We start from the raw sequence: 15,330 nt of genomic DNA on the forward strand, positions 1-15,330 counted from the left end.
TTATGCACTTATATTACACATGATAGCATATTTTATCAGATATATTAAAATCTATACAAAATATTTTTGTTAAAAAAACACGAGAAAAACATTATTATATATCATTAATTTCATTAATCAATATATTATACATAATTTTTATGTAAAATCTAAATAATGCATACAGCATTACTTATAGAAAAAGGAAAAAAGAACATAGCATTCTTTTAAGTGTTCGTTAATGATGATTCATGAATCATAATAAATATAGATATCTCTTCTATTTTGTTAAACATATATATATTATATATATAATTTGCAAATATCTCATTCATTGTGCACAATTAAATGAACACGTTAATAATGATTCATCAATCATAATAAATATAGATATCTCTTCTATTTTGTTAAACATATATATATATATTATATATATAATTTGCAAATATCTCATTCATTGTGCACGATTAAATGGACACAAATATGAAAAATTATATACACCCGCACCTCGATATAGTATTCGAAAAAAAGAAATCCATCATATCGCTAGTAAAAGAGATACACAATGAATATGTATGTAGTTCGATGCTTGTCATCTGATTTGTATTAAGAAAAATTTATATAATCGATTGAAGATAAACAATCTCGACATAATCATGCATCTGTCAGAACAAAAGGCCCAGCGAGGCATCGACAAAAGTGTATTGACATCATACGTCTACAACTTCATTTTGTCTCTATTTTTTTTTCATTTTTTTACAATTCCATAGTATGTGTTTCAGGCATCTCCTTGTTATTGTCAACATCGCTTTTCGCAAACGCGTTCGCGACAATGTCTTGGTAATATTCACCAAATACACTGCGATTATGCGAGATAAGTATTACAAATCGGGCAGCGACGGCCGTTAATTCCTCTTGCAGTGAAGAGAGACCTGGCGGTACTTGTTGGGGCGCAGTGGATTGCGACTGAATGATTTTTTGTAGAAATTGCCTAATTCGCAAACCTAAAATGATATTTATTCATAGCTAAAAGCGTTAATTGGCAAACTGATTTTTATTTATTCTGACGGATTATACTTACTGACAAGATATCTGATCTTATGGTCTGTATTTATAAGACTGGTTATCTGGCCTTCCAATAATGTTTCTAATTCTGGAGACAACTCGGGAGCATCGATTTCTCGTAAAGTCGTTTTCACGTCCTCTTTTACTTGAAGTACAATATTTGGCATCGCAGCTTCCAAATCCCTAGGAAAAATTGTATTAATAAATTTTGAATATATTTTGCGTTACTAATGATAAAGTTTGTAGAGAAAAAACGAATAATTACTATACATTTTAATTATAATTTGTCTCTCTTTAATTATTATTGAACATACTTGTTAGAATGTACAGAATCCAACAATGCATTCAAGTGCTCCTTAATATTCTTCTTAAAATTCGAAATTCCATGAATCGCCGCACCGATTGTATTATTAACCAACAATATCACAGAACCAATGATGCTTAATCTACTAGTTATATCGCGCAATTCTAAAAGTCTTCCTTGATCTAACATCAATGTCTAAATAAAAAAAAAAAAAAACAGTTTATCAATAAACTTACAAGTAACATAAAATCCTACATATTTCGCTAAAATAATAAATTCATACTTCGGCATTTGGATTGAAATCCCATTCCAGAAGATCGAGATACGCCTCTGTCACTAGAGAGTGAGTGATTTGTCTTACATTACTAGTGTCGCTACTCGATGAACTCGCGATCTTTTCCGGATCGAAATGTTTCAGTAACCATCTTTCTGTGTATTGCAAACCGTTCGAATTAATCTTTAAAAATTCGGCAAATTTTGCTTTCTCATACTCGACACTTAAGGCGATGATGTTCGGCCTCATCATTGTGATGGTAAAATTTGCCAAGTCCAATCTCATTAGCTGCAACAATTCCATGATACCTTTGAACGTCTCAATTACGTCCACTTGCTGCGAGAGCTCTTTGATCTTTTCGTCCCTGACCGGCGCGCAAATCTTACTCATAACAGAGATTATATACTGCGCGTAATGATGAAAATCTAATACACCTTTTTCTGCTTGCTGTTTGATCAAGTCTAGATCAAGCACTTCTCTGATATTTTCTTTGATTCTGGAATTTTGCGGCGGTACAAGCTCGTCCAAAGACTGAAACAAATTTGAAAATATATTACTACGCGATATTTGACGTTTCTGTTTGTTAGAAAAAAAAAAATAAAAGGAAAATATATAATTACTTCTTTAATTTCTTTCAATAAAACTGGTACGTGTGAATAATCTGGCGGATCTTCGGCCAACTTCTTCGCTAACAGATTCCAAAAAGCTTTATGCATTATTTCTTTTACTCGCCTATGAAAGCTACCGTCTTCCGGTTCTAATTTTTGCAACTGAAAATTTTTATCTACCGCGATTTCATGCGCTAAGGCCATATTTTTCATTCCATTGGCAGTTTTTATAATTTCGTCGAAAGACACGAATTTTGGTGGCGACGCTCCTGTTAATCCTCCCATAAAGTTTGGCGTTGGTTGACTGGTAATGCAAGAAATACAATATATGTATAAGTAGCATTAGTTGAAGGCAAGTTGTTATTTTTGCCTTTAAATTCTAAGTACCTATTTTGCGCTTCGTCTTGCGCTTCGTTTTGTTCATTTGTATGTACATTATTATCACAGTTCATTGATGTACCAGCGTCATCCGCATTATGTTTTTGTTCATCCTCATTCTTCATTTTTTGATTGCTAAATAATAATCATAAAACAGTGAACAGAATTTATATTCAAAATTAAAGATAAACAGAACAATGAAAGAAAACTCCAAATAAAATTTAAAAAAATAATCATTAGAAACATACATTATTAATAAAAATTATTTAAAAAATGTAGCACATATAGCTTTCAATTGTTAACATTTTGCTAATGATGAGAAAGAAAGAAATTTGAATATTAGATATTTAAAATTGTTTTCTGATTAGTAAAACAACAAACACAAATCTCCAATAAAATATTCCGCATTGTTATCAGAGGACTGATAAACTGACCGATATAAGATAGCAGGGATGAAATTTAATAATGCCATGGGTCTCAGTAACTTGCGACTAAACAAAAGACAGCAAAGGGTTACACCCCAAATTACTCCAGCACCGACCAAAACTTTGTTCCTGACAAAATATCATTTAATTATACACATCAAGATCTTTCAATTACATTTTACAGCGACTGACAAATTATGATGACAACAATACAAGAATGAATCAATCGCTGATATATAAAAATAACAATTCTAACAAACTTTATCATTAAAAAAAAAAACATTTTCATGTAAAATTTTATTCAGGATAAAATTCTTGTGCATAATATTACCTGTCTGGCATAGTGTTGGTTGTCAATGTGTGTGTGTATATATATATATATATATATATATATATATTATTTAAAAGATTGGCCGTAACATGATCTCTGTGCACAGAAGAGAGGCTGTCTCGAGTACGCTCTTGAGGAATAGAAGGAGGTCAGAGAGCCTATAAAAAGAATACCCACGATTTGAGCTGCGAGGGGAACCTGCAAAGGCAATACGACTGCATTTCTCCACTTCCGAGTATCTTTTATCATATAAAAAAAAAATAGTCACATAGGTTAATTACGCGCAATTTTACACACAAGGAAGGGCCTTCTCGGAGCAGCTTCAAGTCCGTCGACGCATCGGATTTATCTGCAGACGCGTGCGTTTGTTGACAGCATCCCGCGATGGGACTCGTGTGTCGTGTGACTCGAAGCGAACAGCTGTAACTGTATATGCATATATGCGCCTACAGCAGCATCTCGGACAAGGAATTTAGCCGGAAGTGTCACTCGCTGCGAAGCGCGCATTTAAATGCACATATAGAGCTTAAAGGAATTGTTCTATTGTTCTTTCGATCTTTCTCGTCTTCACATACAAAAGTATCGAAGAGATGAAATGGAAAAGATTTTTGAAAAATTTTTTACACAGCATCAATTTCAAAATATAATTAAAAATTTTATATCATATAAAACGATTTTTTCTTTTATACACTTTTACTTTAATTATTATATGGTAAAAAGATGAAAACCTACCTTTGACAATAAAACTTTCGGTTCGGCTCCAAAGTGACGGATAACAGCGGATGCGGTTTGAAAGCAGTTTAAATGCAATCGAAATGTCTTTGTTGTACAAGTTACCCTAATTGGAGGTATGACTCATTTTGCCGTCTACCTTGAATTCGCGTGGAGGTAAAATTTTTTGTTTGCAGACAAAAGCCACGAGAGTGGAGGAAAAATGCTGCAATATATATAATGCAATTGTAACAAGCTTTATTTACATATAAATTCCCGTCACATATCCGCATTTTTTTCTTCGAAGAAAACCAGGTCCACGCAATTATAAAACGTTCAACAATGTTACAGTCTGTATCAAAAGATGATAGAAAATTGTAAAATGTAGAATGCATTTTCCTTTTTATATATTAAAAGGCACCGCAGATAGGTTCGCACCTACACCCTTGTAAAGTACAAAATATTAGCGATACAAGGAGAAGTAACTCCAAAGTGAAAAATATTAATAATAATTAAAAGTAATATACAGTATTACGGAAAGAAATATTTTCGGTTTAGCAATCTGTGATAAACAATTAGATGTAAAACATTACATATCGTAAAATATGACATATTTAAGTAGCAAGTATTATTATAGTTATGATACAAGAGCTTAAAAAAAAAAAAAAAGAAAAAGAGAGATAAATATAAATCTTCTTTAGAGATTGGCTGATTTTCCCAAGGCGTTGATATGTACTCCGCATTTACGCAAGCCTTCCGTCAATCGTTGAGCAAGATCCACATCCACTCGAGCAAAGTTTCGCACAGCACGTTCGACGATAAACGCTGAGGCGTTGCGCAGATTGCCGACCATGTTTTGCACCAATCTCTCTTTAGCGGCTTCATCGAGCACCTTCTTCCAGAAAGTGGTAGCTTGACCGAAGTCGTCCTCGTCCTCGGGATTATAACGGTCCACGTCTCCGCTCACGTGGAACGGTGGCGAACGAACGGCCGGACACTCTCTCGGTCCGTCGAAGCTATTTGGATAATAATTCGGCGCGCCCCCGTGATTATATATCGGCATATTACCGTCTCGCTGATAATGCATCGCGGAAATTGCCTACGGGATGATAATATATTGCATTATTTAATTTTCGAGAGATATATATTTTAATAAATATTTTATACTCTAATTATTTGATTATATTAATCAAATAATAAAGTTGTGCTATTTGAGAGATTAATATATACATAAATTATTAAATTATTATTAATATATTTTATATAAATTAGTATTGTTTCCAAATTAAATATATTTTACAAAAGTTTTATTTAATTAATTTAAACTTACTATTATATTTTTATCAAACTATGTTATTATTTGATTATATTAATCAAATAATAATATAGTTTGATAAAAATATAATAATAGTAAGTTTAAATTAATTAAATAATCACTTTTGTAAAATCTATTTAATTTGGAAACAATACTAATTTATATAAAATATATTAATAATAATTTAATAATTTATGTATATATTAATCTCTCAAATAGCACGACTTTTACAATTAATAATTTAAACCATGCACAATCATTACCTCAAGTAATCTTCATTGTAGTATTTGTTAAACGTGCAATTAAAAATAATGTGTAGACACTCAATTTCTTTATGTCAATATTATAATCATTACGTCAACATCTCATATAAAATATTTTTACAAAACATAAATCAAAGTTCCAAAATTCATTTTTCAATTATAAATATAAGTATTATAAAATAGAAAATTATATTACTAGGGTAAAAAAAAATCCCTACTTTTCTTTTACTTTGAAGAAATATGAATAAACTTTATCTCAAGTTGCGAAATAAGTATTACGTAAGAAGCATTTCTATCATAATTAGAAAAAATGACAGTAATCATGTGGTTTATTCTATCACAAAATGGAAAGTTACCTTGTAAGGGCAATTCACTGGCAACTGAAGATGATTCGGTCCCAAGCGATGCCTGTGAGTGTCGCCATAAGAAAAGAGTCGACCTTGTAACATTTTGTCGGGACTTGGTTCGATACCAGGTACCATATGCGCTGGATCAAAGGCCATTTGCTCCACATCAGCAAAATAATTTTCAGGATTGCGATCCAACACCAGTTTACCCACTGGTATTAGCGGATATTCCTTGTGAGGCCATATCTATAGGAAAAATTCGTATAATTTTTTAAAAGTAGAATAGCCATTTTATAAAGTAGAATATCGATAGAATTGAAAAGTAACAATTACTTTTGTCAAGTCAAACGGATTCCACTTAAAGGTCTTCGCTTGGTCAGCGGTCATTACTTGAATGTAGAACGTCCAAGACGGATATTGTTTTTTAGCGATAGCATTGTACAGATCTGCAATCGCGTAATCAGGATTGGAACCGCTGAGTTCGCCAGCTTTCTCCGCGAGAAGATTTTTAATCCCTTGATTGGTCTGCCGATTATATCAATTAATATAGGTCAATTAATACAGATCATTTTAATATAGATCATATATGCTACTTTTTTCTGGTTTAAATAAGAACCTTGTAGTGGAATTTGCAATAGACTGTCTCATTCTTGCTGTTGACCAACTTGAACGTATGAGAACCATAACCGTTCATATGACGGTATCCGTCAGGAATGCCGCGATCGCCAAAGAGAAACATAACTTGATGCGTTGTCTCGGGTCTGAGGGAGATAAAGTCCCAGAACATGTCAGCATCCTAACAAAAAGCATTTTATTAATACAGTTTCTATCTCACAAAATGCCATTACGATAAAGTAAAGAAAATATATTTTAAAACATATTTTATATACATAAATACATTCTTGATCATTGAATTAGTTGTCTATCTGTAATAATAGTGAAACGAACTTTCAAATGGGTCGCGGGATTTCTCTTCTGCGTATGAATGAAACTTGGGAAGAAAAGAGGATCCTTGATGAAAAAGATCGGCGTATTGTTGCCGACGAGATCCCAGATACCCTCCTCGGTATAAAACTTTACGGCGAATCCACGTGGATCTCTGAAAAAGAAAACGGAAAATTGATTATAATTAGAGAAACATATATGTGAGAACATTTTTGCGTATTCAGTTTTTTTATTATTCAATCCTTCGCCACTCGAATTATAGTTGCATCAGCATAGCGCAATTCAGAAGAGTAATACGCAATCACACGGGTTTTTTCTTTATTGCATCATACTAACAATAATGAAAAATCACTGTACCACGAAAAAAACACTCGAGTGCAATATTTGCTTTACACGTAACTAACCGCGATTCACTCGCTTTCTACTAATGATAAAAGTATTGCGAATATTTATGACGGCAACTGCATCGTACTCACTCAAATAATGTATTCGTTAAAATAACTTTATATTGACATTTTTTTGCACTTTATATACAGGATAATATTATTTAATAATTTTATATAATTATATGTAGAATATATATTTTTGCAAAGCACATTTTAACAAAAAGGCAGCGAGGATACAATTATCGCGTTTGAATAAAATTCCTGTGCGTCAGAAAATTTAATAATAATTTATACTACACATTGTGGCACTTTTCCTATTTATTACCTGACAGTGTCGGCAGAACCGCTTTCGCCACCGACAGTAGAGCATCTCACAGCGATAGGAGTCCTCTTTCCAATGCTGGAAAATACCTTGGCCTTGCAATACTTGCTTATGTCATGAGTAACTTCAAAGTAACCGAACGCGCCTGAAAAAAATACGCGTAGAATAAATTAAATAAAAATATCGATATAATATTTATACATATAATAATATTCAAGTTGTTAATAAAAATAATAAAGTATATAAAGATACTTTATATAATAATTGTAGAAAAATAATATATTGAAGTTATGCTGTACTATAAAAAATAAAGCAAACATACCAGCTCCCTTAGCGTGCACAACTCGTTCCGGGATTCTTTCTCTAGTGAAATGCGACATTTCATCCAGGTAAACGAAATCCTGTAGCAACATGGGTCCACGAGGGCCAACCGTGAGGCTGGCCTTTTTCTCGGCAACGGGTGCTCCATTTGCGGTCAATAATACAAGTGCCTCACCCTGTGAAAAAGATAAATGCAGATTAATTCTTCGTTGATTGTTACGTAAAATAAATCTATTTCATTTAGAAACTAAAAGCCCATGAGATCTATATAATCTTGTCTAAATAAAAACTAATAAGAGTACAAGCGTAAATAGCGAGGAAATAGAATAAAACTCCTAATGATTATAATGTATGTAAATTTGGCTGATAATAACTCCTAATGGTTATTAGACAAATTTATATATATTATAACCATTTAGAGATGAGGTTTTATTTTCGCGCTGTTTATCTTGTGCTCAGCTCTTCTTAGTCCAGTTTAATTTATTTTAATTTGTAATATTCAGAATCTTATTTGATTTTGCTGATAATTTGATTTAAAAAAAATGATAAAAATTCAAAAATTGATAAGAAAAGAATCTTTAATGTCACACTCTGTATTTCATTTTTTAAGTTTGCAACATTTTTTAGAATCTAAAAGACTCTGTGATACTTGTTGAATTTTAATGATTATAATCAGATATAGATAATTAAGCGACAACTTAATCATCGTATCAACACAGTGGTATAAAATTCCGTTACGCAATCAGAAATCTTCTCGTGATTAGATCTTTTCTTTTTCTTCCAAAATGCAAGAGAGAAACCGCGACGGACATGATATCCTTTGTCACTATTCATTTTGCTAATGAACAAACTAAAAGTGAGTGCGCTTTTTATATGATAACTCACTTTTAGCTTCTAATCGCGATAAAATCATAGCTCGATAAAAATAATCTCGTCTGTCGATCGTATAGGAAGATCCTTACTGTTTCATAAGCCTATCTAAGCATCTACTTCAACATCTTGTTACAGCAATTATCGTCCAGATATGTCATAATCATTTTGCTCGCAACGTTATCGGTGTATTTTTTTTTTTTTTTAAATTAGAAAATGCTAGTTTTCTCTCGAACAATTACTGCAAAAATTATTAGTAAAAAATTGGCAAATAACTGATTTTATATCAAAAATAGACCGGTATTAATCATAAAAATTATTTTGCATAAGTCACACAAGCAAAATGTAACGCATAAATTTCAAGTACGTTTTCAGTGCTTTTATTTTTTTTTTTTTTTTTTTTTTTTGTTTAAATTTCTATCTCTCTCACTCTTAATAAATATATCTTTAATAATTAAATATTGTTCTTTTTACGTCGATATTAAAATTCTTATATAATGATAATATAAAATAGATAGTTATTAAAAAATTGAATTTTGTTGTTGCAAATATTTTTTGTGAAATAGTAATTCTTTTTTTAAATATTGCGATTGAAATTAATATAATTTATATTATTTTTCAGAAAAATATAGATACATATTTTTTTCTTATATTTATTATAATAATTATTACATCACACATGTACTTTATATATATATAACATTATATATAGTGTTCAAAAAAGATGGTACCAAAGGGAGTATGTAATACGCGTGAAAACAAATTGAAAAATCTTAATAAACAGTACTTAAAAAAATCATTTATTTCTAAATTTAAAAGCATTTTCTGCTGTAATAAATAAATAATCCTTTCACTTTGAGTATCCATTGTATATCGTATTTATAAAAGGGATTTTAAATTGATATTTGCGTGTTGTCAAAAATATAAAATAAAACCAGAATCTGTGCATGTGTTCGATCTTCAATAATAAGACGTGCCGAATTGTGCATTGAAATAAATAAAGATAGATTAACTGTGGATTAAAATTATTATTTTTTATTTATTTGTCGATCTTAGAAGTTCGTGACAAATTTACGAGCGATCGTGTAAATACGAGATAATATGTATATGGAAAATATTGGTTTTATAACTAGAAAATAAATGTTTTTTTTAATCCTGTTTATTAAAAACATACTGTTTTCGATTTGTTTTCACGTGTACTACATACTCCTAAACTTTGATATAATCTTTCCCGAACACTCTGTACATTGTATATGAATGAATTATGAAAATAGTATTAACAATATAAATCTTAAAATTTTTCAGAAAAACTGTCGTTTAGATAAACAAATGTATTAATAAAAAATATTAAATACATTACAAAAGAGTATATTTACCAATTTTTAATTTACAGTTATAAATTTATTGTTCATGGGAGTTCAAGAGAATTCTTTTTTTACCATTTCAACGTCCAGGAAGCCGCGGTACAATAAAGCACGAGTGATATGATTCCTTACTTTTATATACGTTGATTAGCAGAACGTCGCGGTTAATTTGCAGCTAATTTGCATGTTACACTGTTTTTTGCCAAGTACACCTCTCGCATTGAATTGCGCGATTTTATAGCACGCGAATAACGCAATGTTTGAGAACTTTTGCTCCGACATGACACAGCGCATATTGTCTTCAAACTGTCGCCATCGACCTAGTGCGCTCGGCACCACTCGTTGCTAAGTGCTTCAGAATGTAAATCATATGCGAGAATAAGTATAATTTCTTTTTTTTTTTTTTTTAATGACCGAATATATAATTTCACCTGAATATTTTTAGTAAAGTGAATTTCCATCGATACATCATATATCGCGAGATAAGCAATTTAATCGAACCTTTTTATTTGTTTAATCATCTGATAGATTCAATGTAGAAATACCACTCAGGATAATATTTAATTTATCTGCGTTTTATCACGCCACTATGACGCAGCCAGTTTAGTTATTTTCAGCCGTATCTATTAAAACATGTAATTTGCCGTGCAAAACAAATCGCTTCGATCTAACAAAAAAACATAAACACACTCGCATTTTCAGCATCTCTTTAAATGCGACAGATAAAAGTTTTGTAATTTTTTTAAATCTAAATGTTTCGAGGATAATCAGCCAGAGAAATCGCGATACATTAAGAAATATTCAAAATGCGTTGCTACAAATCACAATGTGTGCTTTGTTGTAAACACTTAAAAATTCTACAATTCTTAGCTTTGAAAGGAAACGGTATAAAGAACGGAAATCCACTAAAGTATAAAAAAAGAAAAAAAGAATGTCAAATAAATACATTTTAGCTGTACAATCGATAATTGTACTGTATAAGTGAAATCAATCTTAAACATTTTCGCAAAAGAATACATCAGCTGAATATTATAGTTAATATCTCACGTAACAAATACATAAATTTAAATGATTTTAATAAAGAAACGTAAAAAGATATGAATATTTAGAGCTATAAAAGTAGAATTGTGTTAAAAAATGCAGTTTAAATTATGTATAGATTTTATGTAAAATACACAATATTTTTTTTTATCCAACTTTTGTATTTTTGTTATATTATAAATCAGAACATAGGAAGAAAATAGTATGTCATATGCATATCATTTCAATTTTTCAAGTAAATAACATATGGATTTCCATTCTTATCATACGCATGATATATATATATATGTAACTCTTTTATCTTTTGAGCTTCACTGTTACTAAATATGAGAAAATACGTATAGAAACTATTAGAATTTTGCATTACAAGTTTCTGTTATGTTTAATGCAGACAAGCTTTTTATGATGTGTAATTAAGAGACTGGAGACTATCGAAAAAAAATTAAAAATTATGTATATATCTTACAAAATTACATGTGTGAAAAAATTATATTGATAAAATTCATTGCGTAACAGTGGATGTAGCGTTATATAAATGTTGATTCTGTAAGCAAAGGATTTAGTTTACAATATTAAAATTATAACATATACACAAATCCTTATCACGAGTTCTAATTATGCAATTTGTGAATTTAATGTAAAAATTAAACCTATTTACTTCAACATTGAGACTTAAAATATACATATTGGATATAAAATATTTTCCTTAAGACTTCTAAATTTAATGATATTTAATAAATCTAATTTTTTTTTTAAATACAGGAGATTATATTGTTTTTATTTCCAGATTTTATCTATTCGAATGTTTAATTTGAAAATGATTTTATGTTTAAGCAGAACAGATGATTCAAGTGAAAAACGATTCAACAAAAACTGACTTATGTCTTTGTTTTTAATTTTGCGAATTGTAAATATAATCAAATGAATACAGGATGCTTTACCGAAATGGAATCAATAAATAGTTATTTTTACCAGCTGAGAGACACTCGTTTTTTCCTTACTGAATATTTAAATGTAGAGGCCTTTTAATATTACATTAAAAGGGTGATTCGCTAAATTAAGCTTCGACGAAGTAAATACGTAATACTAAATCGTGGAATAATTGCATGGATAGGATTTTATAATATAATTTTAATATTGTGAACGAAATTTAAAAAATTAATTATTATATATTTATATTTATATCATATATAGATTTTTTCTTCATATTGGACGAACCTTTTGCTAAGAATTTTCGTGCTTAGCATATTATTATCGTCACGCATATATTTCGATAAAAACTAGTAAAATAATTTACATGAACAATCATATATTTATGATTTATATCATAATCCTACTTTTTAATACATCTTTAAATGTCGGTCTGTAATTATTATGTATAGTAATACGAAACAATATTATTATCTGCAGCAAAATGTGTGTCGTGTATTTTCGAGAGATATCGAGGACTCTATTTATTAAATCTAATTTTTCAGATAAACATAAAAACATGATTGCAGAAGAGAAAGACATATATCCCAATCAGACACGTTTGTTTTTACTCTATTCCTTTTTGTGGAAATACAGAATAAAAAGCGACTATATAATAAAAAAAATATAAGAAAATATGTAAAAAATTTAGAAAACAAAAAATTCTTTTTCCAAACACGATCGCGTCACATAGTTATTCACAGTTTTCCATTAATAGATGCCGAAGGTTTTATACATATTTGTCTTTCCAAATGCAATTAATTACAAAAAATAGCGTTAAGTCATTCTCACCCTGGTAATTAATCAACTACAATGTATACGTTTCGGGCAACGTGACGTAACACAATATGACAATTCAAAAGTCAAAGTACACGTGACACTCGAGACCCTCGATCTCGAACTTTCTTCTATATTTTCATTCCTTTCAATGTAAAAATGTGGAATGCAATTATATAATGCGCATAACATAATGATCAGAATACTTGAGCACCGCTGTAATTGCATAGCAAGCACGTTACAATCTCTTACCTTGAGATTTTTCTTGTAATCATTCAGCTGTTCCGCTGCCGGATCTCTAGCCGGGGAAGCCATCCTGTCGATCGATCTCTCACAGCTGTAGCTTCTGTAGGCAATCGAGCGAAGCGCGACGAAGCGATTTCCCGAGGTGTCACGACGACGACGACGTAGGAAGACGCAACTGGTCGACGGCGACGACGCCGACGCGCTTTTATCACGTCCGTACGAATGACAGAGGAGAATTGAAGGGAGGGAATCCCGTCGACGCGGGAGGGGAGCCGATATCGTTCGAAGGAATCGGACAAAGTCGGAATATACCTTCGGCATTCTTCGGTTTTCGCGGGAAAGATGACTCGAAGTCTTCCTTGTCGAAAAGTAGAGACTGTTTTCTGCACAGATTCTCAGAGAGGAGAAAAAGAACAGTTCCCTAAAAAAAAAAAAAAATTGATAAATGTTTTTTTTTTATACCTGTTTTACGTACCTTTTAATTCTTCCTTTCGTATAAATGATTAATAATTTGACGACTAGATTCGGCTTTATTTTTATACTCGAAAAATCTTTTACCTGAAACGATCTTATATAAGCATAATTCGGGTGTTTTGGAAAGAAAAACAATTTAGATAAGATTTAGATAGATAAGGCAAAATTTTAAAGATGCAAATGTCCAAGTGATTATATAATAAAAAAGCTAAAAATAAAGTTATCAAAAACATGTCACTCTGTTCGTGATGTTATTACAGATCACAGATAAGAAAATGATTACAGATATAACTAAATTGTATATAAATGTGAACAAACCTAAAGCAAATAGCTTGACAGCTTGCTATGTAGATTATATTTTGTTTAACAAAAAATAAAACTTCACGTCCCTCTTGCAAAATTTCACTCTCTCTCTCTTTCTCTCTGCTATAGTTTAAAAATAGTTTAATTTAAAATGATAAAATATAGATTAAACAAGAGTCAATACAGAAATATTCATACACTTCTTTTTTAAAATTTTCTAAAATTAATAGATATTAATAAAATATCTTTAAAATAAGAAAAAAGATAAAAAAATAAATTATGAATTCTGCTACACAAACATGTATATACAGGATGTTCTAAAACCACCAGATCCTTTTAAAAGCAGTTTCTCTGCAGGCAATTTTTCTTTTGTAAAAATATCAAGGCGTCAATAATTTCTGAGCTATAAACAACTAATAAAAAAAAACTTTTTGCAGACTAAACTTTGCAGAATCAACAAGTTAATAAAATAATACTCTTTAGTTAATTTCAGGTACAGTTTTTTTCATTTTAATATATTTTATTTTATTTTTATTTTATTTTACTAGAATTTTAATTTAAGATTTAAAAAGATATATCATAGTAAAAATTGTAACCTCGCAAAAGATAAACGAGGAAAAAAATCAATTTAAAATAAAAAGAATCTACTATTAAAAAGGACATCTGGTAATTTTGTATATATAAATTATAAATATTACTCTTCACATTTTAGAAAAGCTAAAGAAATTCAGACCGAGTAATCTTTTATACATTTTCAATTCAGTGGAAGGATAATCGCGATAGGATTTAGTTCTTCCTTAACTTTTTCGTTTATTAATGCCGTTACACAACGCCACCTGAGCCAGGTACAATTCCGAGCTCGACATTAAAAGCCAGCTCGCGCGACAGTGCGTAGCTCTCTTATTGCACGTATCTAAATAGTCTGAACAGGAAATGCCGTTTTGACGTGGCAATTTACAAAAATTGTATCAATCCGGTTTTGCTTGACGACTCGACCGAGAGCGAGAAAACAAGAGTATACGCGTTCGAAGTATAATCCTCGTTGTAAATAATGTAAACAACATAATTGGATCGTCATTCCACTTCTTTGGCAGCGTACTAAACAATTGGAGCTATATAAAGTTGCAAGAATATAGAGAACAAGTTTTACATACTTATAAAATGACTCCGCTCGAAATTAAATAACGAATGTACACGCACACACGCACACACATACACACACATGCGCGGGGACTATATAAACATTTTGTTATTATTTACATCATTGATGCGCACTCCTAATAAATGAATCGTATGAATCGCAGAAAAGTTC

The 15,330-nt window shown here is 30.7% G+C and overlaps 2 protein-coding genes across 4 annotated transcripts; both read right to left on the reverse strand.

Moving 5' to 3' along the window:
• Positions 1-388: 388 nt before the first annotated feature.
• On the reverse strand, positions 389-3,889 carry LOC140673418 (T-complex protein 11-like protein 1). Of its 3 annotated transcripts, none has more exons than XM_072906397.1 (9): positions 3,662-3,889; positions 3,365-3,562; positions 3,043-3,162; positions 2,618-2,743; positions 2,243-2,534; positions 1,632-2,153; positions 1,359-1,543; positions 1,061-1,227; positions 389-983 (listed from the first exon to the last, which is right to left on the reverse strand). In XM_072906397.1, exons 2-9 carry the CDS (start codon positions 3,373-3,375, stop codon positions 736-738), a joined length of 1,671 nt encoding a protein of 556 aa, XP_072762498.1. In that variant the 5' UTR covers positions 3,376-3,562; positions 3,662-3,889; the 3' UTR covers positions 389-735. The 3 variants fall into 3 exon arrangements, with proteins under 3 accessions (XP_072762498.1, XP_072762500.1, XP_072762501.1); XM_072906399.1 differs by having other exon boundaries at positions 390-983; positions 3,043-3,099; positions 3,662-3,886; XM_072906400.1 differs by lacking the exon at positions 3,043-3,162 and having other exon boundaries at positions 392-983; positions 3,662-3,881.
• Positions 3,890-4,309: 420 nt separating this feature from the next.
• Positions 4,310-13,437, reverse strand: Cat (catalase). Its single transcript, XM_072906396.1, has 8 exons — positions 13,248-13,437; positions 7,976-8,150; positions 7,657-7,798; positions 6,949-7,099; positions 6,617-6,796; positions 6,334-6,525; positions 6,010-6,246; positions 4,310-5,174 (listed from the first exon to the last, which is right to left on the reverse strand). Exons 1-8 carry the CDS (start codon positions 13,308-13,310, stop codon positions 4,773-4,775), a joined length of 1,542 nt encoding a protein of 513 aa, XP_072762497.1. The 5' UTR covers positions 13,311-13,437; the 3' UTR covers positions 4,310-4,772.
• Between the last annotated feature and the right edge of the window lie 1,893 nt (positions 13,438-15,330).

The sequence above is a fragment of the Anoplolepis gracilipes genome, chromosome 14, assembly GCF_047496725.1.
Source record: "Anoplolepis gracilipes chromosome 14, ASM4749672v1, whole genome shotgun sequence".
Classification (NCBI taxonomy): Eukaryota; Metazoa; Arthropoda; class Insecta; order Hymenoptera; family Formicidae; genus Anoplolepis; species Anoplolepis gracilipes.